Source organism: Phaseolus vulgaris, chromosome 7 (genome assembly GCF_051622355.1).
Source record: "Phaseolus vulgaris cultivar YP4 chromosome 7, ASM5162235v1, whole genome shotgun sequence".
In the NCBI taxonomy this organism is placed as follows: Eukaryota; Viridiplantae; Streptophyta; class Magnoliopsida; order Fabales; family Fabaceae; genus Phaseolus; species Phaseolus vulgaris.
Window position 1 is genome coordinate 44,195,210 of NC_143504.1, and position 27,163 is coordinate 44,222,372.

The 27,163-nt window shown below is 35.9% G+C and overlaps 2 protein-coding genes and 1 pseudogene across 2 annotated transcripts; 2 read left to right on the top strand and 1 right to left on the bottom strand.

Moving 5' to 3' along the window:
* Window positions 1-374: 374 nt before the first annotated feature.
* On the top strand, window positions 375-2,103 carry LOC150025936 (uncharacterized; annotated as a pseudogene).
* Window positions 2,104-14,873: 12,770 nt separating this feature from the next.
* On the top strand, window positions 14,874-17,649 carry LOC150025937 (uncharacterized). Its single transcript, XM_090304827.1, has 11 exons — window positions 14,874-14,927; window positions 15,026-15,448; window positions 15,749-15,874; window positions 15,955-16,319; window positions 16,399-16,480; window positions 16,556-16,645; window positions 16,721-16,840; window positions 16,936-17,064; window positions 17,148-17,251; window positions 17,367-17,457; window positions 17,542-17,649. Exons 1-11 carry the CDS (start codon window positions 14,874-14,876, stop codon window positions 17,647-17,649), a joined length of 1,692 nt encoding a protein of 563 aa, XP_090160953.1.
* Window positions 17,650-19,104: 1,455 nt separating this feature from the next.
* On the bottom strand, window positions 19,105-21,809 carry LOC137829287 (protein FAR1-RELATED SEQUENCE 9-like). The gene is made up of 5 exons (XM_090304828.1): window positions 21,529-21,809; window positions 19,572-21,300; window positions 19,379-19,483; window positions 19,188-19,285; window positions 19,105-19,111 (listed from the first exon to the last, which is right to left on the bottom strand). The coding sequence occupies exons 1-5, from the start codon at window positions 21,807-21,809 to the stop codon at window positions 19,105-19,107; spliced, it is 2,220 nt and encodes a 739-aa protein (XP_090160954.1).
* Between the last annotated feature and the right edge of the window lie 5,354 nt (window positions 21,810-27,163).

The following is a 27,163-nucleotide window of genomic DNA, read 5'->3' on the forward strand; positions in this document are numbered from 1 at the left end:
TAAATGGGCTTTGGGCCTGTTAGATATTATTAGATATAATTATATGTTATTAGATATTATGAGATATTAAACATATTGTTATATATTTCATATTTATGTAATGGGCTTAGTCCATATGTTTATTTTCCTATATAAACATAACCCTATGTGTTCAATATACACAAGGGATTTACCTTATTCTTTATTTTCCTTTAATATGGTATCTAGAGCATAGGGCTAGGGTTAAAATTTTATTAGTGAACCCACTGTTCACTGAAGTTTTCTAGCCACCGTCCCACCGCCTCGTCAGAGTTACCGCCACCGCTACCTCGTTGGACCCTTCATCTTTGTTGTTGCCGCCAATTGACCAGTGACTAGATTTGTCCTTATCCTCTATGGCTTCTTCCGCTTCTGCTGCCATTATGCCAGATCCGTCTATTTATACTAATTATGTCAATGTTCATCTCTCTATTGACAAATTGGATGGAACCAATTATGACATTTGGGCCTCATATATTAAATTATGGTTTAAGAGTCAAGGTTATCTTGATCATCTTACCTGTCCTAATGTTGTTGAAAATGAGATTTTTCATTGGTTGAAAATTGATGCTCAATTATGAATTGTTATCAAATCTACCATTCACTCATCTTGAAAACAAATTTTTCGTACCTATGAGACATGTTTAGAAGTTTGGGAACAAGCAAAATTATTATACACCAATGATACTCAACGTCTTTATGGTGTGTGTCAAAATCTCCTCACTGTTGTTGCTCTCAAACGTCTTAATGGTACAATGGTAGAATATATGTGTAAACTTCATGCTTTTCTTCATGATTTTAATGAGTTATTACCTCTTACCCCCACTCTTTCTCAAGAACTAGAACAAAGACCCAAGTTCTTCATGTTATTGGGTTTACATGGACTTCTTGATTATTATTCTCATGTTCGTGATCAAATTTTGGGATCTCTTATCGTGCCCAATTTTACTTCCACTTGTTCTACCCTTCTGCGTGTGTCAGGTAAACACACAACTGATATAACGTCTCATGTTGATGACTCTTCTGCTTTAGTCTCTCAGCATAATGATCGTACTCATCCTCATAAGCTGAGCAAATGGCGTCACAAGTGTGACCATTGGTGGCAAACTTGACCACAAAATTGACAGATGTTATGCCTTACATGGTCGTCCTCCTAAATCTATTGCAGTTGCTCAAACTGCTCTTGTGCAACCTTCTACTGTGAACCATACTTCAATTGATACCCCAAGACAGCCTACTATTTTCTTTAATTTCTTAAATGGTCAGAACCCTAATTCCACGACTTCTGTTGCACATTCAAGTACATCTTTTGTTGGCCTCACTCACTCTATTTCCCTTGGCCCTTGGGTTCTAGATTCAGGTGCCACAAATCATATTACTGGTAATCAATCTTTTTTCTCTTCCCTAACTACTACAGGTTATTTACCTTCGGTTACCATGACCAATGGATATAGGGTACCATCACACGGTGTTGGTACTATTAAATTTTTTTCTTCTTTATCTATTGATAATGTTCTTTATGTCTTTGGTTCTCCATTTAACTTATTCCTTTACCATCTAGGAAATTTGTTGTTGGTTGCAGGTGGATTTTTGCTATCAAAGTCGGTCATGTTGGTACTATTGATCATCTCAAAGCTTGTCTTATGGCTAAGGGTTATACCCAAATTTTTGGTTTAGACTATGGTGATATTTTTTCTCCAGTGGCAAAGCTGGCTTATGTTCGCTTATTCATAGCTATGGCTGCTCTTCAACAATGGCCTCTTTATCAACTGGATGTGAAAAATTCCTTTCTTAATGGGGATTTGCAGGAAGAAATTTATAGGGAGCAACCTCCCGATTTTGTTGCTCAAGGGGAGTCTTCTGAATTGGTATGTCATCTTCGCAAATCCTTATATGGCCTCAAGCAATCTCCTAGGGCTTAATTTGGAAAATTTAGCAATGTTGTTCAACAGTTTGGTATGACTCGCAGTGAAGTAGATCATTCAGTTTTTTATCGTCACTCGAGTGTTGGGTGTAACTATCTTGTAGTATATATTGATGACATTGTTCTTACAGGTAGTGATCACCATGACATCTCACAAGTGAAATAACACCTTTGTCAACACTTTCAGACCAAAGATTTTGGCAAAATCAAATATTTTTTGGGGATTGAGGTAGCACATTCCAGTACTGGTATTTTTATCTTATCTCTCAAAGAAAATATGCATTGGATATTTTGGAGGAAATTGGATTGATGAATTCAAAATCTGTTGATACTCTCATGGATCCCAATGTCAAGATTCTACCTAATCAGGGGGAGCCTCTTTCAGATCCTGAGAAGTGCAGGAGATTAGTTGGAAAATTGAACTATCTCATTGTTACTCGTCCTGATATTTCCTTTGCAGTTAGTGTGGTGAGTCAATTTCTTAATTCTCCACGTGAGGATCATTGGAATGCACTCATTCGTATACTGAAGTACATTAAAGGCTCTACTGGAAAAGGTTTGTTATATGGTCATAATAACCATACTAAAGTCGTTTGTTATTCAGATGATATTGGACAGGATCTCCATCTAATAGAAGATCAACTTCCGGTTATTGTGTCTCCATTGGTGATAACTTGATCTCTTGGAAGAGCAAGAAACAAAGTGTTGTGGTGATATCTAGTGCAGAAGCAGAATATAGAACTATGGCCTCGACTATTTGTGAGCTTATTTGACTTAAACAATTACTTAAAGAATTGTAATTTGGAGAGGTCACTCAAATGACACTTATATGTGATAATTAGGCTGCTCTTCGTATTAGCTCAAATCCAGTTTTTCATGAAAGGACCAAACATATTGATATTAATTGTCATTTCATTCGAGAAAAAATTATATCGAGAGATATTAAAACTGAGTTTGTTAATTCAAATGATCAATTAGCAGATATTTTTACTAAACCCTTATGAGGTCTATGATTGATTACATTTGTAACAAGCTAGGTACATATAATCTATATGCACCAGCTTGAGGGGGAGTGTTAGGTATAACTATGTATAATTAGATATTATTAGATATTATGAGATATTATAGATATTGTTAGATATTTCATATTTATGTAATGGACTTAGCCCATATGTTTCTTTTCCTATATAAACATAACCCTATGTGTTCAATATACACAAGGGATTTACCATATTCTTTATTTTCCTTTAATAGGGCCCAATCAGAAAAAGAAAAGTACACCTTGGAACCTTGTTTTTTAACCAAGTCCACGACTGTACTTGAACCAGAGAGAAGATTTCACTTGCGTCCACTTTTGCTTGGTTAAACACTATCCCATTCCTATGGTTCCAAATGAACCAAATGATCTCACACTCTTTTCCACAACTTATTAATTTCGTTGCTAAATCAAGTACAATGAAATTGTTCAAAGTGATCCTTCATAGCAAAATGGTTTACAGAGCTGACCCCGATCCAATTGTGACAAATTCCAAACAACATTCGCAATTGGAAAAGATATCAGTAGGTGGGAAGTTGTTTCCTCCTCACTTCCACATAAAACACAAAGAATCCACAACATGAATCGTCCTTCTAACCATATTTTGTTTTGTAACTATCCTGTCTTGTAATGCCCTCCAAGCAAAGCATTGTGTCGAGGGTGGAATCAACATACCCCACATAACTCTAAACAGATCATTAAAAGCATTTGTGGTAGAATTAGAAAGATATGCAGATTTGACAGAATACTTACAGTTTTGTGGATCTCTCCATAGCCATTTCTCGTCCTAGCCTGATTTCAAGGTTTGACCTTCCAGAATAGACATGAATTCATCTACCTGGTCCTTCTCTCATTCAAACCATTATCTTCACTTGAATTCCCAACTCCAAATGTCACTATGCCATTTCTCAAAGCCACACAGGAGCTGACAATGGTTAGGGGATCATTAAACAACTTGGAAATTTGACTTTCAATTGACAGTTATCCACCCAGACATCTTCCCACAACTTGATTTTTTTCACTGGACCCTACTACCTATTCCATATTAGAATCTAACCAATTGAAATCCTGCCCATCCTCACACACTTTATTTAAGACACACCAACATCTAGATGCATGCCTTAAGGCTGTAAGATCAGATAGATTCCTCCATGAGCCTTATTTAGAGACAAAAACATCTTTCTATAAACCGTTCTCAAAACACCAAAGTCTCAATTTCCATTTGCCAAGAAGGGCTTGTTGAAAGAATCTAATTGTTTTATGCCTAACCCTCCCTCCACTTTAGGTTTGCGTATATTATCCCATTTAATCCAAGCAATTTTCCTACCCTCAGAATCTCAATCCCACAAAAAATTGCGTTGAAGCTTTGTAATCCTTTTGCAAATAGAGGATAGGGCTTTGAAGAATGAAAGTTAATGTAAAGGAATAACATTCAAAACAAAACGAATCAAGCACACACGACCAACAAATGATAGATTTTTACCTTTCTAGGTTGAAAACCTCTTCTTCACCTTTGTAATCACCGATTCCCGAAAGTCAGCTTTAGAAGGATTTCCCCCAATAGGCAACTCAAGATAAACAAATGGTAAATTCATAATGTTGCAGTGAAATACCTCAGAGAACATTTCTAACACATTTGTATCCACTCCAATGACACTAATTTTGCTCTTAAAGAAGCTAATTGTGAGCCCAAAACAAATTTCAAAGAATCTAAGCACCGCTTTAAGACACGTATATTTTGGATACTCGAATCACATCAAAGAGAAAAGGTTTTTTGTTGGGATGGTATACAAACTAGATATGGACATTACTGCTTGGATAAAATGAACCGCCAAAATCTTTATACAAACACAAAGGAACATCTTACAACAGTATCACTAATTAGAGGAATAGAGCAAGTGGCCCCCTTTCCAATCTAACATTGAGCTAATAACTCAAATAAAGATCAATTACCTAGTCAGATAGTATTATAAGAAAAACCACAACAAAGGATGCTACAAGTGAAAACATTTTTCGGCTGGATTTTATTTCAAATACCTGAAAGATGACACAAGATCATCAAAAGAGACATAGAAAAATAAATAAGTGATTCTGATAGGGAAAGACAACACCATACCCCTACCACATCTATATTGACATTGTCGGGAATCACAAGGAATGGAAAAGACAACAAATGTACAGGGCAAAAAGTAAAGAAAAACAGTCCACATACCATTTTGAATTTATCCATAGTGCCTGAGAGGACTCTATTAGCTTTTTTCTACTAAAGAACTCTATTATATGATTATGTTTAATATCCCAACTTATTTGTTTATGTAAGGAGATCAAGTTCTTAGGGAGATAAAAATCCCTTTTTTAAATAAACAACCTCTATTGCAAGGAAATATTTAAGTTTTCCTGAGTCTTTCATTTCAAATTAGATTTTTCCTTTAAAGCCAATTTCTATGTTTCATCATCTCCTGAAATAATCATGTCATCCACATAGACCAACAAAAGTAAGTTTAACTCTAAGAGAGTGTTTAATGGATAAGGTATGATCTTATTGCCTTTGCTTATATCGCAAGGAAACTATTCCTTTTGTAAATCTCCCAAACCATGCTCTAAGGGATTGTTTAAGATCATATAAGGCCTTCTTTAGGAGGCATTCCTTATTCCTTTCACCATGAGTTTTAAATCTGGAAGGAATCCCCATGACTTCTTTAAATCCCCATCAAAAAGACATTTTTTAGATCCAACTAATGTAATTCTCATCCAAAATGAGCTATTAGAGCAAGAATAACTCGCAGGAGAAAAATTCTCCTTACAGTCAATTCCATAAGTTTGAGTGTATAACTCGACATCTCGAATAATTGGACCAAGTTCCTAAATTGGCATCTTAATGGAACCACATCCTCGACCTCTCGGCCAAGTGAGCCTGAGGAGTGCCATCAAACATCCTGTCTTGGGAACCACATTCTTGGCATCTAGACTAGGTGAACCCGGGAGGCACCATCAAAACCCCATGTAGCTCGACCTCGTATCATAATCATTCATGGGTCAAATTCTCAAGACAAAGGTTGCTTAATCAAGGATCAAACCCCTAAGTAAGCCATAATCATAGGTAAACAAGGGGATTGGTCCTGGATGAGGCCCCCAATAACAAAAGCCTATCACAAAATAGTATAAATAGGTAACCAAGGGAGAGGTAAAGATTAGATTTGATAGCATTTTGACTCATTAATGTACAGTGAGCGTTAGAATGTCATTGCAAGTACAATACTCCCCATTGTTGAATATAAGAAAACGAGAAGACCAAGACCAAGAAGTAGAGGACACCAAGAGCAGCATGATAAGTGTGCAGGGAAGCAAGAGTTTTGTTTTGCGGCCTTGTAAGAATATTTTTGCCCATTTGCAACTATTCTAGCTTTCTACCTATCTATTGACCCATTTGCCTTGTGTTTCACTATAAATATCCATTTCATCCTATTGTCTTTTTGTCTCTTGATTTGTCAACAATCTTTTATGTTGAGTTTCTTTCTAATGCATCCATCTCTTCTCTCATAGCTTGAGTCCAATGTTCACTTTTCATTAGACTGAGGTAGGAATATTTATGACATGGCAACAATAAAGCTTTGATGTTTATTAAAGAGATTGTCATTTCCCCTTTCTCAACGCAAAGGCTAAATCACCAGTAACACTTACCTTCTCACTCTTCACTGCTTCCTTCAAAGATCCTTACCTCCAAGTCAAATAACTCTTCTTTCTTTAGAGTCAAAGTAGGTTGTCTTCTTTGATATATTTTGCCAAAGAATTTATCTTCTTCTTACTCATTATAGGTTGGATCGATCCTATTTTTGGTAGCATCATCACTTGGATCTTAAGCATCCACCCTTCGCTTCAAGTGTTTTCTCCCCCTAAAGTGCGAGGGTGACAAAAAAGGATTTTATTTCATGAAATGTGACATCCAAGGTGATATAGACACTACAACTTTCACAATAATAACATTTGTACCTTTTCTTTTATTATGAGGATAACCAATAAATACACATTTAAGAACTCTAGGTTCTAATTTATTAAGATTAGGATTATGAGAGTGAAAAAGAAAAGAACATCCAAATACTCCACAAGGTAGACTTGACACTAAAGGAGTATAGGGAACAAAGACAAAAAAAACACTCAATAGGACTAATATTATTTAAGATACAAGTGAGTAACTTGTTGATGAGGTATGCAGCAATTAACACATGTTCTCCCCAATAGGTTTTAGGAATAGACATAGAACATGAGGACTCTAGTTACCTCTAAAAGAGGATGATTTTTCCTTTCTGTAACTCTGTTTTGTTGTGGAGTGCTAACATATGTTATTTCATGAACACACCATTATGTGACAAATTTGGAGAATTCTTACTTCACATATTTAGTATTATTATCCGACCTAATTCTTTTGATATTTTTTCCAAATTGATTTTGGACAAGATAGATTTAACAAAAATTTGAAAGACCTCAAATTTACTTTTCATAATGTATGTGCACGTGACACAAGTACAATCATCAATAAACGTAATAGACAACTTTGTTCCAAAAATAGATTCTAAAACAAGTCCCAAACATCAAAGTGAATCAAGTCAAATGAAAAGATACTCCTTTTACCAATGAGATAAGATGCACAATGATGCTTTTGACAGTTGACAAATATCACATTTGAAAGACTCAACAGACTTAGTAGTGAACAAATGAGCGAACATAGATCTCATAATATTGAAAGAGGAATGCCTAAGTCTTTAATGATGAAGCCATATTTGGAAATTTCCCATGTTTCTAATTTTACTTATTGGCTTATGACCTTTGTTTTGTTTTTGCTCTTGGATTCCAATAGACACAACCCACTTTGCACCTTAGCAATTAAAACTGTCTTCCTCATGGCAATGTCCCGAAATACACAATAAGAAGAGAAAAGAGTTCCTAAATAATTCAAATTCTTTTGTAAGCTTTTTAATAGAGATAAAGCTATTGGTCAGTTGTTGGACATTTAATATTCTTTAATACAATAGATGGTGCTAAAGTTATATTCCCACATCTGCATATAAGTATACTATCACCATTTGCAGGTGTAATAAAATGTTCTCTGGTCATTTTGACAAACGAATCAAAGAACTTAAAAAAAGGAGTCATGTGATCAATTGCTCCTAAGTCAAGAATCCAAACACCCTAAGACAAAGGACTTGTACTCTTACCTTTCTTAGCTTTCATGAGTAGTGTATACGATCCAAAGGACTTATCCATTGAATCAACCATTCTTTACAAATGATCAAATTCCTCATTAAAAGCTTTCATACTAGACATTGGAAAACACAAAACAAAGAGATGATAAAGATTTAGTCCTAATTGCTTTGATTCGTAACAAAAAAATACATGTTTGACAACAAAACCAAGTCATATTAGTCAAATGGCCACCCCTTGGTTCTTAAGAGGTCCCAACAATCTTATCTATTGCAACGCCGGGAGGGGCACACCTTTGAGGCCCACCACTGACCTCAACAATGATGGCGAACAATGGCAATGATGATGGTTAACGAGGCAGCGGAAACAAGTCTCCCAAGAATACCAAGTTGAAAACTAAAGAATTTCATTGATATTAATCACACAAAATTACATTGTTATCATCTCTATTTGTAATAACCAAAACATTTTAAAAAGGAAATAAAAATATGCTGAAATAAATAGGAAGACTATGAAGATATTTTTTGCTAATTCCTATGGAGATATTTAGAACAACTTTTATCCTAATAATTTGCTAATTACAACAAATATTATAATACTCCACAAATGGAATGACATCCGTTACATAGAATAAGAAGTAATGAATAATGTGGGTCAACAATGATTTGGTGGAAGAGTGGGAGACAACAACTAAAAAATTAAAATTAATTGAGGCAAGGAAAAAAAGAACACTTCTAAGCTATAATGTATTATATATATACCAAAAGAAAAGGTTCAAATTCCAATCCAGAAGATTGCAATTCGTGCAATATAATTTACCTTTCACTAACATGAAATTAGAGAAAAATTAGATTATAAACATTGAGATGTTTATCAATAGTTGAAACAAAATGAATAATTGATTATATGGTACATCAATTGTTAGTATAAAGGAGATAACCAGGAACCCAGGGCATGTTGCAAGTAATAGTAAGCTTACTCTTTTCAGCAGATTGACTCCATCTTGCAATCCATCCAATGCTTGATCATTATCATGGGAAGAAGTTGAGTAAAGAGACGATGCTCTGATGCCACCCTCCTCAATACCATTAAAAAGTGCAACTCTGTTGTTACGGCCATCTCTGAAATAGAAAAAAATAATAATATACAATACGGTGATATGACCCAGATGGTCAGATAATACACAATCAAGATAATTTTCAATTATTTGATGTTTCCATAAGCGCATAAACTATCAAGGATTCTAGATATATAAATTGAATTAAATCATAAGGAAATTTGAAAGAAAGGCAGTCTCTGCATGCATTGCTCATATCGGGGGGAAAGATATCATACGCTTAAGCATTTCTAAAAAATAAGATTATAAACATAGACCAAATAACACTAACAACTGATAAAATAAAAGATAGAACTAGAGCAGCAGAAGTAATTTTCTACATATAATGAGGAAGAAAATCTTATATCACCTCACCTTATCCTCGGAAGTAAAAGGTCACTCAATATTTGCTAAACAAATATAACAGCAGAATGCCATTCTCTATTATGTTACACACCCATATCCATTATTCACCACAACTTCATCATAGCCTTTTGAATACACATGAAAATGATAAGGAAGTAGTTCTAGGAATTGTAAAAACTCGAAGAACTAAACGTACTAGGGAATCTTGAAGAAGACCAGGTTCAAAAAGAGATTTTTAATGATTCAGAGCAAAAGGGAAGAGTGTTTACAAAATTGAAAGAATATTATTCCTATACAGAAAATGAGAAGTTTCCCTTTTATGCCCTCAACTAACTTATACACTTCACTGACAGCTCACCCATATCAGAAAACATGCATAAAACTCGTTTCCCTGTGAGCATCAACCAAGCCAAGTTATAAAATATCTCCCCTCATATTTGTTACAGGAATCTACATGCCAGTGATAATTCAGTCATCGCCGATCCCAGGATCAAAACAATTCTTATTCCAATTTGAAGATGCAAGGAATCTTTCAACAGTGTAATTTGACATCAATGAAACTCATCCACAATTCACCAGTCCCCCATCATCCTCCCACGCAACACCAATTCACAAAAAGAAAAAAAAATGTACCAAAAACCAAAGCCACGAAACAGCAATTCACCAATAAATCACACTCATCAATCGATTCAAACCAGCGTGAGATAGAAAATTCAAAGCCTCCTACACGCCGTATCCAGGGATCTAACAACATTTTCCCGCCTAACGGAATCGAGTAACGACCGACACTCTTTTTCCAGAATATATTAACGAGAGAACATGAATTTAATCCACACTAACCTTCTAGCATTCATGGCTCAGCAGATCACAAATGCCTAAAACCGTTTGGAAAGTTCTCCCAATCTGTTTCCTATTGAAAAAGCATAATTAGTTAAAGGAAAACGATAAGAAAAATACATGAAGAAAATTCAGATCTGAAAATGAAGGGAAGAGGAAGAAGATTCGAGAAGGTAGGCGAATTCTGTGATAATGATTAGGCCTGGAAGAAGGAAGTTGCGTGGGTTCTTGAAAAAGTCTTTAAATTCATCCAAAAGCTGCGAAATTACTAGCGGAATAGGTTGTTGGGTAGCATGTGTAGCCATAGATTCAAGTAAAGAAGTATCTATATAACAAACTTGGAGCATAGTAAGATGGAGGACTCCTTTAGAAAGAGTTCTATGTAACTGCTGTTTTTTAACAGTACAAAGGCCTTTAGAAGAAGTTCCACGAAGGACATGTCTCCTACCTTGCACTGTAAATTCCATTATCAGTTTATCAAAATTTCCAAGTAATGTTACCCAATGTAACCTGCCATGCACCAAATCACAGCAACCCAACAGTATAAGCAACATATCTGAGGTGAAAGTAGCCTGCTGGATTGTCTATGAAAAATCCTTTACTACAGATGAAATCTGTAGCTTAGTACCATCTGCACTACCACATTTAAAGGATCCCACCCCATAATCTTCAACCAAATTTCTTGGCAACATTAATATCCAAGAAATTGTGTGTACTCCCACTATCTATTAAGACATGAATAGGCCTTTTGTTATGATAACCAGTAATTCGCATAGTGCTGAAATCAGCAACCCCTGTTAAAGCATTCATGGAAGTTTTTGATTCTTTCATGTCTGCATCTGTAGCATGCATCTCACTATCAGATGATTGGAGTTCCTCATCTTCATCATTCATTTCTAAAACATGTATTTGGAATTTCTTGCGAGTCAAACTATGAATTTGAGTAAAAGGTTCATCACAAAAGTAACAAAGACCCTTAGCTCCTATTTTTGCCATATATTCAGGAGTAAGGTTCTTGACAATCTTGGGTGCTGTCTTGAAATAGTCCAGCCCTGAAAGTGCGAGAGAGACTGGTTTTTCTCCCAATAAGGATTTTGGAGGCAAAAGATTTGTATCTAGTTAGTTTATTGAAGGGAGCTGCTACCGAGGATGGAGAACTAGCAGTTTCATACATTTAACCCAACGTAAAGCCCTTCCCACAAAATCCGGTTGAAACATTCTCACCATCATTTGAATGTCCTTCTTTAATCCTCCTAAAAAACAACTCAAAGTATGCTCTTCTGATAACTGGATTCGAGAAACAAGAGCATCAAAATCCTCATGGTATTTTTGAACGGTGGTCGTTTGGAGAGCAACTTCATTAAGTCAGCCATGGGATCATCACATTCTTCACCGAATCGGTCAATCAACAATTTAGTGTATTCAACCCAATTATGAATAGGAAAATTACAAGCAGTCCTGACAAATGCCGTAATTCATTGCAAGGCTTCCCCTTCAAGATGAATTATAGCTATCTTGACTGTAACATCGTCAGGTGTATTATCGATAGAAAAGTAATTCTCAGCCTGGTAGATCCATTGATGAACATTATCGCCAGAAAATTTTTGGAAAATCTATTTTGGCGAGTCTCGTGCCGCAAGAATACTGTGATGTAAGGCCCCTATTTTGGTTCAGAGTTGTGTCCGCAGAATAACCATTACCATCCGTGCCTTCTTGTGACTTTCGAAATTGTTCTTGAATGTTGTTTGTTAAAGATGCATCAAGAGCCTTTTGAATGTTCGCCCTAAGTTCCATCAAACGCGTTTCCAGTCGTGTTGTGATACGATCCTCCATGTCCTTCATTGCTGTTTGTGTTCTTGTGTTTTCCACCATGAAAAAGATGTGAAAGAAAACTGCCTGATACCAATTATGGAAGAAGTAGTTCTAGGAATTGTAGAAAGTCGAAGAACTAAACGTACTAGGGAATCTTGAAGAAGAAGAGATTGGGAAGAGGTTTTTATTGATTCAGAGCAAAAGGGAAGAGTGTTTACACAATTGAAAGAATATTATTCCTATACACAGAATGAGAAGTTTCCCTTTTATACTCTCAACATACACGTGCCTCAACTAAACATATACACGTCACTGACAGCTCATCCATATCAGAAAACATGCATAAAACTTGTTTTCCTGTGAGCATCAACCGCATAGTCATTTTCAGTAGGAAAATGATTATTTGACACCTCCAAATCGTTTGCTCCAATTTACACCTGTGTGACGTGGAGGAATGGATGATGTGGCATGGGCAGTTTTGGTATTTTTGTTAAAAGCAACGTGGCATGTGATCTGAAAAGGGGGAAGAGTGTATTAGGGTTTGAAATTCAAATTTCCAGCAAGCATAGGAACGTGTAGAGATAGACGAACGGTGACTTCGGTGACTGCGGAGAAGAAGTTGTGTACGGTGACGGCGGAGAGGGCAAAGGTGCTAACTAACGGTGACGGCGGAGTAGTGCTAACTTAGGGTGGTTTATTGCGAAGTGACGGCGGAGTAGTGCGAAGTGACGGTGGTGTGCGAAACGCTGCGAGGAAGGAGGAGAAGGTGGTTTGCGAAACGGTACGAGGAAGGAGGAGAAGGTAAGTTTGTTTATTTTGGTGTAGTGATTGACCAAATTTGACTGCTATAGTGGATGTATTTGAGATTGTGCATGCATAGGTAATCCTGGGAACTGAATCTGTATGGGGTGTGTGACTGTGAAGGATTATGGATTGATGTTCTATTTCGTTGGCTGACGTTCGAAATTGATTTTCTGAGAAGCAACAAATGTATCTTAGAAATTAACGTGGGTTCATTGCCTAAGTCCTGAAGGGCAGTTATAGGTTTTTGGTCTCCTAATCCTTCATATGAAATTTCATGAAAATAAACGAAGTCAGTATAACACATTTGGTAAGTTGGAAAATCATGTGTTCATAAAAGTACTTGTAATTCCAAAAGCCTCCTCTAAGGTTATTCTTTTTTGGACATTTTGTTAACAGCAAATAGGTACCATCATTTGGTGTACATATTATATTTAGTTTTTTACCCTTGAGTATGTATTTGTTGTCTAGAATACTGCAAATATTTTATGTTTCAGCCGACAAGAGGAATTGTCGCACACACCTAGAAACAAAGTCAGTATAACACATTTGGTAAGTTGAAAAATCATGTGTTCATAAAAGTACTTGTAATTCCAAAAGCCTCCTCTAAGGTTATTCTTTTTTGGACATTTTGTTAACAGCAAATAGGTACCATCATTTGGTGTACATATTATATTTAGTTTTTTACCCTTGAGTATGTATTTGTTGTCTACAATACTGCAAATATTTTATGTTTCAGCCGACAAGAGGAATTGTCGCACACACCTAGAAACGAAGTCAATATATTAAATTTGTATCTCATTTGTACCGTTATAGTGTAAGTGGGGACCCATGTGTTAATAAGTGGGGACCCATGAATTACTTTCTGCTTGGTCATTGTCTTATATTTTGTTTTTGCATTCCTGTAAGTGGAACTGATTCTTGTATGTAGTTTAGACATATTTGGATGGTATCAATGTTAATTAGGTGGGTTTTAGCATGATTTGGTGGTCATTGGAACCGTTATACTGTAAGTGGGGACCCATGTGTTAATAAGTGGGGACCCATGAATTACTTTCTGCTTGGTCATTGTCTTAAATTTTGTTTTTGCATTCCTGTAAGTGGAAGTGATTGTTGTATGTAGTTTAGACATAGTTGGATGGTATGAATGTTAATTGGGTGGGTTTTAGCATGATTTGGTGGTCATTGGAACCGTTATACTGTAAGTGGGGACCCATGTGTTAATAAGTGGGGACCCATGAATTACTTTCTGCTTGGTCATTGTCTTAAATTTTGTTTTTGCATTCCTGTAAGTGGAAGTGATTGTTGTATGTAGTTTAGACATATTTGGATGGTATCAATGTTAATTAGGTGGGTTTTAGCATGATTTGGTGGTCATTGGAACCGTTATACTGTAAGTGGGGACCCATGTGTTAATAAGTGGGGACCCATGAATTACTTTCTGCTTGGTCATTGTCTTAAATTTTGTTTTTGCATTCCTGTATGGGGAACTGATTGTTGTATGTAGTTTAGACATATTTGGATGGTATCAATGTTAATTAGGTGGGTTTTAACATGATTTGGTGGTCATTGGAACCGTTATACTGTAAGTGGGGACCCATGTGTTAATAACTGGGGACCCCTGAAGTACTTTCTGCTTGGTCATTGTCTTAAATTTTGTTTTTGCATTCTTGTAAGTGGAACTGAATGTCATGTGTAAGTGACACATAGTTGGATTGTATTAATGTTAATTGAGTGGGTTTTAACTTGATGTGGTGGCCATTGGTTTTTTGAAGTTTTAGAGAATGGAAACTTCACGGTCCAAGAATTTTGTCCGTCATGCAAAAGCTGATATGAAGGTACTAATTTTACATTTTGTTCATAATAGTTGAATATTTTGTGAATTGACATGGTTGAATAAATAAAGTTGTTATTGGTTTATGTTCTGATGTTGCAGGTACGAGTTAGGCACAATGTGCTGACTCAATATATTGTTGATGTCAACCGTAAACTTAGTAGGTTTCAACAAGAAAGGATTAAACAAACTCCATTTAAGTGGATGCTTGAAATGGACAAAGTGTTGGATATATCTAACAGCCTCATGATAGAACTATTAAGTAGATGGGCAGCCGATAAGGAAGCATTTAGGATTAGAAAAAGTATAGTTCCATTTTCAACTCTTGATGTGTGTTTTGCATTAGGATTGCCGGTTGTGGGGGAAGAGGTGAAAATGGAGAATGATGAGGGAGGTGTTGTGAATACATTGTTTGAAGAAGGGGAGGAAATGAATTTGTCAACAATTTTGAAAAAGTTGGAGGATAAAAATTTGAACAAAAATGTTGATGATTTTGTTAGGTTATACATATTGCTAGGGTTATATGTATTTTATGTTCCTAGAACTTCTAGAACCTTTACTTCTTTTGCTTTTAAGTGTTTAGACAATTTAGATGCATTACAATTATATAATTGGGGGGGGGGGGTGCAGTGTATAATGTCTTAGTTACAAGTTTGACGAGGGCATCCCAAGTTTACTACGAAGACAAGAATGTTAGTGAAATATATTTGGCAGGTTGTGTCGTTGTTTTGCAGGTTAGTTAAAATTTGTAAAATTATGTTGTCTTAAATTATTAGTGATTTTGTTTAATTGTTAATTAGTTACGTATTATATTTTTGGAAATAGGTGTGGGCGGTCCACCATGTGGGTGTTGGCGACCGTGCCCAGTGTATTGGTTTTCCACGATTTTTGCATTGGCCGAGTGTTAATAATCGTGGAAGAAGGTTACATGAAGTTTTTTTATCTACTGAGGTATATTTGCGAATTGTTTAGTTTTTTGTGCATGTTATTGGGGAAAATTAAAATTTACTCAAAAGTAATTGTTTTTTCAGATTGTATGCGATTGGCCGGTAAGTGCTGAAAAGGAAGGAATCCAAATTTTGAAAGAAGCCTTAGCAGATTCTGATGATGGTGTTGGGGAAAATAGTGGTGGTAAAAGTGAGTGGGACGACTTAGTTTACCAGCACAAACTTTGTGAGAAGAAAGTTGCAGATAACGAATTAAAAATTGATCATTTGGACAAGCAAATTAAAGAGGTCCGACAAATGCTTGTTAAAGAAAAGGAGTGGTCAGTTGGATTTGTGCGTGGAGCCAACCCAACCTCTCATGGAGCAAGCTGTGCTGGTCCAAGCTCATGCAGTTTGGATATTTCCAAAATTTATAAAACATTTTTTGCATTCAAGTTTGACATGAAACGGTAAGTACATATAATTGTAGGCATTACTTCATTTGTTGTTATTGCTTGATTATTGAGTTGGTGTTAAATGTTGATGTAGTGTCATTGTGGATATACAAAACAACATGTTGACGAGGCTGAATTTGCAATCATTAAGGCCGCGATCAAGAGTTGACAATATGGTAAAAATGTACATATTGTATTAGTTGTTCTATTTACTTGTAATATTTACTTAGTTATATTTAATGTGTTTGTAGGTTATGTTATTTGTAACCGGCTTCTTAAATATGAATCAAATTGTTCATTTTGGAGTGGTGAATCGGTTTTCATTCAATCCGTTTTTTGCGGTTAGTGTCGATTTAAATTCATTTTGATTTCTTATAAGTTTTTGTTATTACTAATAATAGAAATTGTTGTTGCAGACTCGTGTAATTGAGGAGATGATCAACAAAAGGGTACAAAATTCATGGTCCAGTTTGGATTACATGTCATTTTATGAGAATGCTTTATTCCCATATCAGGGAATATCTTATTGTGATTATGTAAGTTAATATTATTCATGTTTTCTGTGAAATTTGTTGGTGTTTGTTAGAATGGTGATATTGAGTGTGACTTTAAACTTTGCAACGTTTTGTAGGTGTTTGTCCCAACCGTGTTCCAGGAACACTGGTGGCTGTACGCACTCAATTGTCGAACCAAGCAATTGCATGTATTGGACTCCATTGGTCATGGAATTCAAGATCGATTCAAGATTGATAAAGCAATGGTAAATACCTGCATGTTGTTGAATACTTATGAATATATTTGGTTTGGATTTCTTCATCATTGTTGTTAAATTGCATGTGGTAGGTTGATCGTCTACAACACCTTTTTGAAATTCTTGACGAATTTTCTGGAAAGAGTGGTCGTCAAATTTTATTGGTAAAAGAAAATGTTCCCCTACAACCGAATTGGTTAGTATTGACAGTAATATTCATATTTATTTTGATTTGATATTTTCTCTAATTTGGTTTGGAGTTAATATTTTGAATTCTTCTTTAGGGTTAAATTTATTTTGGTTGTATGCAGTTATGACTGTGGTATTTTAGTTGTGAAATATATGGAGTTGTGGGATGGTTCACAACACTTGGAAGGGTATACCTTTCCAAATTACACCACGGTAAGAGTTATTTTTGATAACTTAACACATTTTATTTATTTATAGTTTGGTGATTGCAAACTGATTCCATGATATATTATTTAGAAGGAGCTCCTACGCTTTCGTCAAGAGATGCTAACTTCGTGGGTGTTGCATGAGTTTAACGTTCAACGAAAAGCTGTATTGACAGATTTGGAAGTAGATTGCCCTTGATTTTTATTGGACACTTTCAATTGTAACAAAAAAAAATGTTACTTATTATGAGTTTATGTGAACAATGTAGATACTTTTATTTAATGAATGGAAGCATTCTCAATTTCATTTAAGTTATTTAATTTAAGAATTTTTTTATATCATATTTTGGGCAGAAAGTTGTCACTGGAGCACATGAATGTGAAGGTCTTTGTTAATAAATTAATTGGAACCCTTATAGTGTAAGAGGGACCCTTGTGTTAATAAGTGGGGTCCCAAGAAAAACTTTGTGCATGGTCATTGTTTTCAAATATTTTTTTGGATTCCTTTAAATGGAATTGAATGTTGTGTGTAAGTGAGACATACTTGCAGTGTATGGATGTTAATTGGGTGGGTTTTACCATGATGTGGTGGTCATACAAACCCTTATACTGTAAGTGGGGACCCATGTGTTAATAAGTGGGGACCCATGAATTACTTTCTGCATCGTCATTATTTTGAAATAATTTTTTGGATTCCTGTAAATGGAATTGAATCTTGTGCGCAAGTGAGACATACTTCCAGTGTATGGATGTTAATTTGGTGGGTTTTACCCTGATGTGGTGGTCATAGAAACCCTTGTACTGTAAGTGGGGACCCATGTGTTAATAAGTGGGGACCCAAGCATAACTTTGTGCATGGTCATTGTTTTCATAAATTTTTTTGGATTCCTGTAAATGGAATTGAATGTTGTGTGCAAGTGAGACATACTTGCAGTGTACGGATGTTAATTGGGTGGGTTTTACCCTGATGTGGTGGTCATTGGAACCCTTGTACTGTAAGTGGGGACCCATGTGTTAATAAGTGGGGACCCAACAATAACTTTGTGCATGGTCATTGATTTCAAAATAAATTTTGGATTCCTGTAAATGGAATTGAATGTTGTGTGCAAGTGAGACATACTTCTAGTGTATGGATGTTAATTGGGTGGGTTTTACCCTGATGTGGTGGTCATAGAAACCCTTGTACTGTAAGTGGGGACCCATGTGTTAATAAGTGGGGACCCATTAATTACTTTCTGCATGGTTATGGTTTTCATGTTGCTTTATCTCACTGCAACTGCATGCATGCAAGGGAGGGGATTACAATAATTTTATGACCAACCTAATTGTCATTCAATTCAACGAAATTCAATGCAACAAATTTAAAATGATTGTATTTTGAAGACATCATGGTTATCATTTTGTTCAATACACAAGGTACAACCAAATGGTGCAAGAATGATTTTTATATAACCATCTGTTGAAACAAAGAAGACATGAAATTGATTTGTAACTTAACATTGCAGTACAACAAGTATTATCAATATATATAGGAATTTATCCCATGTACGATGTTCAAATAGTGAGGAGTTGTGATGCACCAAAAATGATAAAGGTTCTCTTCTATGTCATATAAAACACTTCCTTGTGTGTAAAAAGTTTTGTGGATCCTTCATTACAACCTGCAACCAAATAATGAATTTAACTTACATGAACAAATTGATATGTATAACATTTGTTGGGTTTAAGGTCACAAACCTAAACAACTCTGAAGCATTTGATTCTTGAGATATTGGTAAATTACTTTGGACTGAGTTCAACAATGAAAGAAAGCCAACAGACCTCGTACTTGACACCTACACTTTATTTCGTAGTAATTAAACAAAACAGGAAGTTCCAAACGTGAAAAATAGTGAAGAAGTACAACAAAAAATACAATAGACACGTACCCTTGCAATTGCATTAGTCATCCCATTGAATGTATTCATGTTTCCTTCAGTTTGATCAGGCAGATTTGCTTGAACACCTCCCACATAACTTCCTTCCTCAATTCCCTAAGGCATTTAGTTTTGAATTAGATATAATATTTACATTTGACATATCAAAGTAAACAAAAAAATGAAAAGAAATTGTTATACTAACCGTAGTTGGCTGACTAGGAAGTTGACGTCTAGTACATGTATTTTTTCTTCTCGGAGCCTTTTCACACCTGGATTTTTGTCGTGTTGATCGCGGCCGACCCTTTCTTTTCACAAGTATAGGGCTACGGATATCACCGTTCATGTTGATTGTTGTGGTAGGAGTACTTGGTGTTGGTTGTTCAGGAGCTCCACAAATGTTATGCTTTGTCCTATGTTGATCATGTCTTTGTTGACCATATTCCAACACAAATTTGTCAAGTTGTTTATGCAAGATTTCTGTTGTATTAATTTCCCCGCTGGCATGTTCAGCTATGTCATAAAACTTCTTGCACAATCCATCATACCTTTGAACTTGTGGATCCTTGTCTTTTGTGGCAAAGGATGATCTTATGTACGTGTGCTTTCGCCTTAGATTTTTACTCCACCTTTCCAATACATACTTTTTTGGGACTTTTGTCACTTTTTCTTGAGCAAGGACAACAAGGCAGTGCCGGCACAAAATTCCCCTAAATTCAAATAACAAGCAAGTGCAACATACATCTAGTTGTTCACGGTCAAAAAGAACTACTACATTGCGGTGTTCAGGTTTACCATTTTGGAAAGACTCCTCTACAACAGTGAAACGACATGCATGACCCTCAATATAGGCATTAGTAACAGCACAATTCATTTTTCCTCTAAACTCCCCTTGCACCTCATTCAATTTTGCATGTGTGTATTCCGATTGGAATTGTCTTTCAATGCCTGATTGAGATGTGCAGGGAATTATGGTGTTAAGAGAAGCAAAATCCGCTTCACACTCTAATTCGGCCTTATGTTGCAGAGCGTTCTCATACTGTTGCACAAATTGTTGGAGACTTGTGCTTGAATTAATGTACCCGTCAAAAAAAGCATTCATGCTTTCACTCCTTTGCGTTGTTGACATTCCGGCCCAAAAAAATGATTTTAGATAACAAGGAACCCAACGATGTCGTTCTTCAAATAATGTACTAAGCCAATCGTTTGTACTTAAGTTAAACGTATTTATCAAATTTGCCCACGAAGACAAGAAATCATCAACACTTGTGGACTCATACACTACTGTCTTCATTCCACGTTTCATTTCCTTGTACTGACTATATCCTTGAAGTTTTTCTAGTATTTTTTTCATAATGTGCCAAAGACACCACCTATGACGTGCATTTGGGAACACAACTTCAACTGCAATTTTCATTGCCCTGCATTGATCGGTCACAATGCCTACGGGGGGTCTGTTTGACATGCAACGCAACCAACTTTGAAAAAGCCACACAAAAGCATCAGTGTCCTCAGAAGATAGGAGTCCACATCCCAACAATATTGATTGACCGTGATGATTTACACCAACAAAAGGTGCAAACGGCATATCATACTTATTTGTTAGGTATGTGGTATCGAAACATAAAATGTCTCCAAAACTATCCCATGCTGCCCTACTTCTAGCATCAGCCCAAAATACATGTCGTATGCGGTTATCATCGCCCAAATGAATGTCAAAATAAAATTGTGGATTCAATTCCCTCATGCGACAGAAATGATTTAAGAGAGCTTTTCCATCACCTTCCTTCCCCAATGCTCTCCTACTTTGGGCAACATAATTACGCACATCTCGTTCAACAAAGTTGAGATTCTCGTAACCACCAGCAGCAGACACAAAAGACCTAAAAGTCTTATTTATACGAACCCCAGCATTGTCATTAATATCCAACACTCTTTTTGTTTGCAAAGATATTTTCCTATTACCGTGAAACAATCTAGAATTCGTCGGGCTCAATTGATGTGAGTGTTCCTCGTGTACCGACATAATATACCAATTGCCTTCTTTTATTCCAACAGTTATATGAGTCGGACATTCAACCGTCTAAGTAGGGTGAGTGCTTAATTCTGGTGGAATCGCAGACATGTAATTTCCCGCCCTAGCACATACCAAGATAAAGTACCTTAATTCCTTGTCAGGTCCTTTTTTTGAACTTCGAGTTCTAATTGCAAAACCCTTTTTAATGCCATATTGTCGGTAATAACTTTTCACGGCATCTGCAGTGTCAAAACACATTCCAACTGTAGGAGCTGATTCATCAACTACATTTGGAACAGACTCATCAATATTGATCTGGGAATCTGTATCAGGAAGTATATTTTCCACATAATCATTCCTAGCTAAATGATTCGAATGCTGAGATTCTTCTAAGAACGGAATGTCATCAAGTGACAAATCTGCCATTACCTTAAACCTGTTGTGTGTACAATGCTTAGCTTAATTGACGTTCACAAAAAACATGAATGCACATGTATACAATTTTCTTTATATAACTTAACTTAAAAATTTAAAACAATGAACAAAATAACTCTACTGCATCATTAAAGAACTATGACTACTTTTATGCATTATTTAACAATTTGCACAAAGTTACAAATAAGCTATGTATTGAATGCAAGAGTACCTTCCAACAGAACCTTCAATGGATGCTGACCGTGGTGGACGTTAACTGCTCTTGAATTTGTATTTAATGCAATGAAGAACAATGAAGAAGAACTGTTGTTATCAATGAATGCTGACAGTGCTGGACGTTATCTGCTCTTGAATTTGTAGTTAATGCAAGGAAGTAGAATGAAGAAGAACTGGTGCTATAATGAATGCTGACAGTGGTGGAGGGGATGCTGGACGTGGTAGAATGAAGGGCACACACTTTCTCTTTAATGTGTGAATGGAAAAATCAGCATTTGTGGCATTGAGGAATGAACCCCACCTGCAAAAAACTAAAGATAAAGTTGGAGCAAAACTATCTTTGCACGTAACATTCATGGCAAATTAGCATTTATTTCCATTTTAAGAAGAGTACCGTACTGCACCTCACTTTAAAATATATTTTAAATAAAATTATTGATGCATTTATGCTAAGTTATTATTAGACAAGACATTTGCTTTTTCCTTGCTTGAAACGTGAACATGTGCCCAAAGTTCATCTTTAAATGCCACTCACCTAAACTGTACCACACCTAAACTGCACCTCATCTTAAAAATTATTTAAAAAAACAAATTATTGTTGCATTTATGATATGTTATTAAGGGTTATTAATTAGACAATACATCTGCTTTTTCCTTGCTTGAAACGTGAACATGTGCCAAACATTCATCTTTATATGGCACCCACCTAAACCGCACCACACTTAAACTGCACCTAACCTTTAAAAATATTTTAAAAAACAAATTCTTCCATTTTCGTCCCTTTTCCTTCCTTCAATAACATGTGCCCAACGTTCATCTATATATAGGGCATGCGATAGGATGAATTTGTTGAACTATACATCCATTCCAAATGGAGTCATGGGAAGGGCTTGATATCGACGACAATGACATTGGTAGTTATGTACGACGTTGCAACTCTACTACCAATGTCATTCCGGGACCAGCTGGTAATGTGCAAGCCATGATCCTTAATCGGAACTCTGACCAGCCAGTGAACACTCAAGAATTTATAAACCGTATAGGTCAACAAACTTATGATCGTGATTTTACATCCAACCAATGGAAATGGGCAGAAAAATTCCTTCAATTCCAAGGTAATACTCAATCACCTTTTTTAGAATGGAACAACAAAAGTTTATGTCTAATGATGTTCTCATTTTATTACGAAGGAGAAATTGAAGGACGTGGTTCTGAACAGAGATCATTCCTGGGAAGTTTGAAAGAATTAGATGTTTTCCCACTCTTAAGTTGTCTAATCAAATCATGCAAGCACAATGGTCTAGGAGACATGTTAATAACAATTAAGGTAATATACCTATTATGTAATCTTTTTTACATTTTGCAAAAGAAGTTGTATATTAAATTTCTTGCTTTACAGGATCCGACGGGGACTGCAAGTGCAAGTGTTCACGGGAAGGTTTTAAAGAATGAAGAATTTGGTTCTGTAATTGAAGTTGGCTCTGTCTTAGTCTTAAAGAATGTATTAACCTGGTGAAAAACAAACTTTTCTTTTACAATTCCATATGTCATGTCATTCATACAAGTATTTTTGTGTGTTTTTTAGGTGGGCATTTTCACTCCAAATCGAAGGAACTTCTACCTTAATATCACTCTTAACAACATTGTCAAGGTATGTAGTCAATCAACATAAATGTAATACAACTGTGCAAGTTAAAATAATAATCGTCTTCTTTACATTACATTACATGGTTGAAATTAAATTGTCATTCATGTAGGTTTTCAATTCTGACATATGTCCACCCACTGATGACTTAGTTCGTGCTTGTCATCCAGTAGTAAGACTTCCACCCACGACTCTAGGTACAATACAAGAAATGAACAACACTTTAAAAACTATAATGAAAGTTGCCAATGTATATTGTCTAACATTTGCCTTCCTCATCAATTTTCAGATGCAGAAAAGATGGAGTTATTATTCAAGGCCATCAAAAAATAAGGAATTAGACAATCTTGAATATTATGTAGTGCGAACTTGTATGTGACGTCAAATAATGTTAAATGACGATTATTAACATCTCAGTTTTTTTGCTGTTTTTATGTAAGTGGGGACCCCATTTATTTTAACTGGGGACCTATGTTGTAGTTTGTGAACAGTAATTTAATCCTGCAACTGGGTGATTAGTTTTGGATTTTTTGGCTGCAAAGAGGGTTGAGATGGGAGTCCAGGGACCTCATTGGAGGTTCAGGCCATTCATTGGTGAAAGTCTACCTCAAATTCTGGTGTATTTATATAAGTGGGGACCCCTGTTATTTTAACTGGGGACCTATGTTGTAGTTTTTGCACAGTCACTTAATCCTGCAACTGGGTCATTAGTTTTGGATTTTTCGTCTGCAAAGAGGGTTGAGATGGGAGTCCAGGGACCTCATTGGAGGTTCAGGCCATTCATTGGTGAAAGTCTACCTCAAATTCTGGTGTATTTATATAAGTGGGGACCCCTGTTATTTTAACTGGGGACCTATGTTGTAGTTTTTGCACAGTCACTTAATCCTGCAACTGGGTCATTAGTTTTGGATTTTTTGGCTGCAAAGAGGGTTGAGATGGGAGTCCAGGGACCTCATTGGAGGTTCAGGCCATTCATTGGTGAAAGTCTACCTCAATTTCTGGTGTATTTATATAAGTGGGGACCCCTGTTATTTTAACTGGGGACCTATGTTGTAGTTTTTGCACAGTCACTTAATCCTGCAACTGAGTCATTAGTTTTGGATTTTTCGTCTGCAAAGAGGGTTGAGATGGGAGTCCAGGGACCTCATTGGAGGTTCAGGCAATCCATTGCTGAAAGACTACCTCATTGGGTTTTTCAATATTCAGAACAAAGTTCATTAATAAAAACAATACTACAAAATTAATGAATAACAATATTGTTGATGAATAACAAAATTAATCCACTTACACATTCAGAGTTTCCACAATAATTACTCCTCAACAAAATTATTGGTGCAATACTACAAATTACAATGGTTTCAACAATGTCAGCAAAGCATACATCCACTAACTTAAAAACAAAAAGCACCTAAAAACATATCCATTAATGAAGCATCATTTTTTGGGTTTTTTTGGCTTCCTCTTTGAATATGTGGTCCAAGGTGTTTTCAAAACAGCACTCTTGAAACGTTTCCTCGGTTCAACGTTCATTTTAGGAAACATGTTGACTTCTTCATTAGGTTGGACTTCATCTACATCTTCATGACTGTTAAATTCTTCATTTGGTTCTACTTCATCTACATCTTCATGACTGCTTTCTGCCTTTTTCAAGTATGTGCAATCCATTGCAAGAGGTTCAACTTCAACTACTTCTGCCTGAGTATCACGACGAAGACAATTTCTCCTTGCAATTAACTCAACTATGTCATTAACCTCTTTCTCCATACTTGTGATTAATAATTCCTGCTCCTCAGATTTCCGCATCAGTTGAAGAACTTTCACCCTCATTGCACGGTGATGGAGATCAAGCCCAAGAGAACATGGAGGCCACTCATCAAGCTCAAGAAGAGGTGGAGGCACAAATGGAGGACGCCCATGGAGGTCAAAGTCCACCTCAAAGGATTACAAGAAGCATGTTCAAAGCCTTGGGAGCTAGAGGACATTTATTTTCTCTTTTTGTAGTGTCTTTAGTTGAAGGTGCTTAGAGGGAAACCTTAGAAACCTCTTTTGTTATAGCATCTTTTAGGTTTTAGTTAGGAGCTTTAGGGGGGTGTATTAGTAGATAGGTGTAGGAGTAGAATAGGGGGTGTCAAAGTGAAGGAAAGGATCACACCTTCCTTGCCTTGCTTTTGAGCGCCGGTTCTAGCTTGTTTTGGAGGGAATTTTGATTTGTTTTAGCTTTCATTTTTCAGCACCTTAGGCTATAAATAGAGGTGCCTTCCTTGTAAATTTCAGATTTGAATTTTATCTAAGGAAACTATACTCAAAATTGGAGTGAGCATTTGGAGAGCTTTGAGCTTCTTCTCTAGTCTTATCTTGAAGGACCATGGTTTCCTCAAGTGGCGGCTTCCACACTCATCTAGGAGCATCCATTCTTCTAGTGGCGTGATCATCCAACCATTCCTCCATCTTCATGAGCATTCTCTTCTCCTTCCTTTCTTCTTCTTCAATTTGTTCTTGTTGCCTTGAGTTTTGAGTTGTTTTTGTTTCGGTTCCTTTAATTTTCCAGCACCTTTATTCTGTTTAGTTTTTAAATTCTGTTCGGTTCTTTTGTTTTTAAGTTCAATTCTGTTCGGTTTATTCTTTTCCTTCTCCTTTGTTGATTCAATTTGACAATATTTGGTTCATCCAAATGAGTTTGGGATTTGGTACTTGTTTTGGTGAGTTCTTGATCTTAGAACCATGATCCAACTTCTAAGAAAGTGCCTCTACATTTTCCAGCTCAAGGTGATTCCTCAAAGTGTCAAGAATCTTGTTCTATGTGGCTATTGGAATCACATCATGTGGTATCATGAGTCTTAGGTTCATTCTTGTTAATTGTTGAGTTGTGTGCACTTTAATTTCAAGAGCTCTTTAATTTCTTGCAATTTTAGTTGCTGTTTTAGAATTTTAATTGAGTATTCTTGCTGTTTTTCTTTTGCTCCAAGTGTTTGTGGAAAGGTTTATGGCACTCATAATTCTTATGAGTATGGTTGCTCTTTTGGAATGGCATTATCCTTCCTAGAGTTTACCTTAAGCTTCCTTTCATTTGTTACAATTTGTGTTGTGTCTTTTAATTTTTGAATCATGTCAAGTTGTGTCTTAGTCATGTTATTCCATATATGTCATTACTTCTAGTAGTACTTTTATTGTTTTGATTGTTTCTTGCTTTGGTGTCATATAATTTTCTGAATTGATGTTGATCCTTTGTGCATTTTCTTTTTAGAATTGAGTTCATACTTGTATTCTAGACCTATACAAGTTCCACTACATCATTTTCTATTATGTCTTTGCTAGTTCATCATTCTGTTTTTTATTCCTATTAGGATTCCTCTGTTTCTGAAAAGAGTGCTTACTGTTTTTCCTTATTTCAACTGATTTACGTACTGTAAAATTCTGAAATTCTGGATTTGAGATATTCAAAGTGTTAGAAAAGAATAGAAAAAAGAATCATTCAAAAATATGA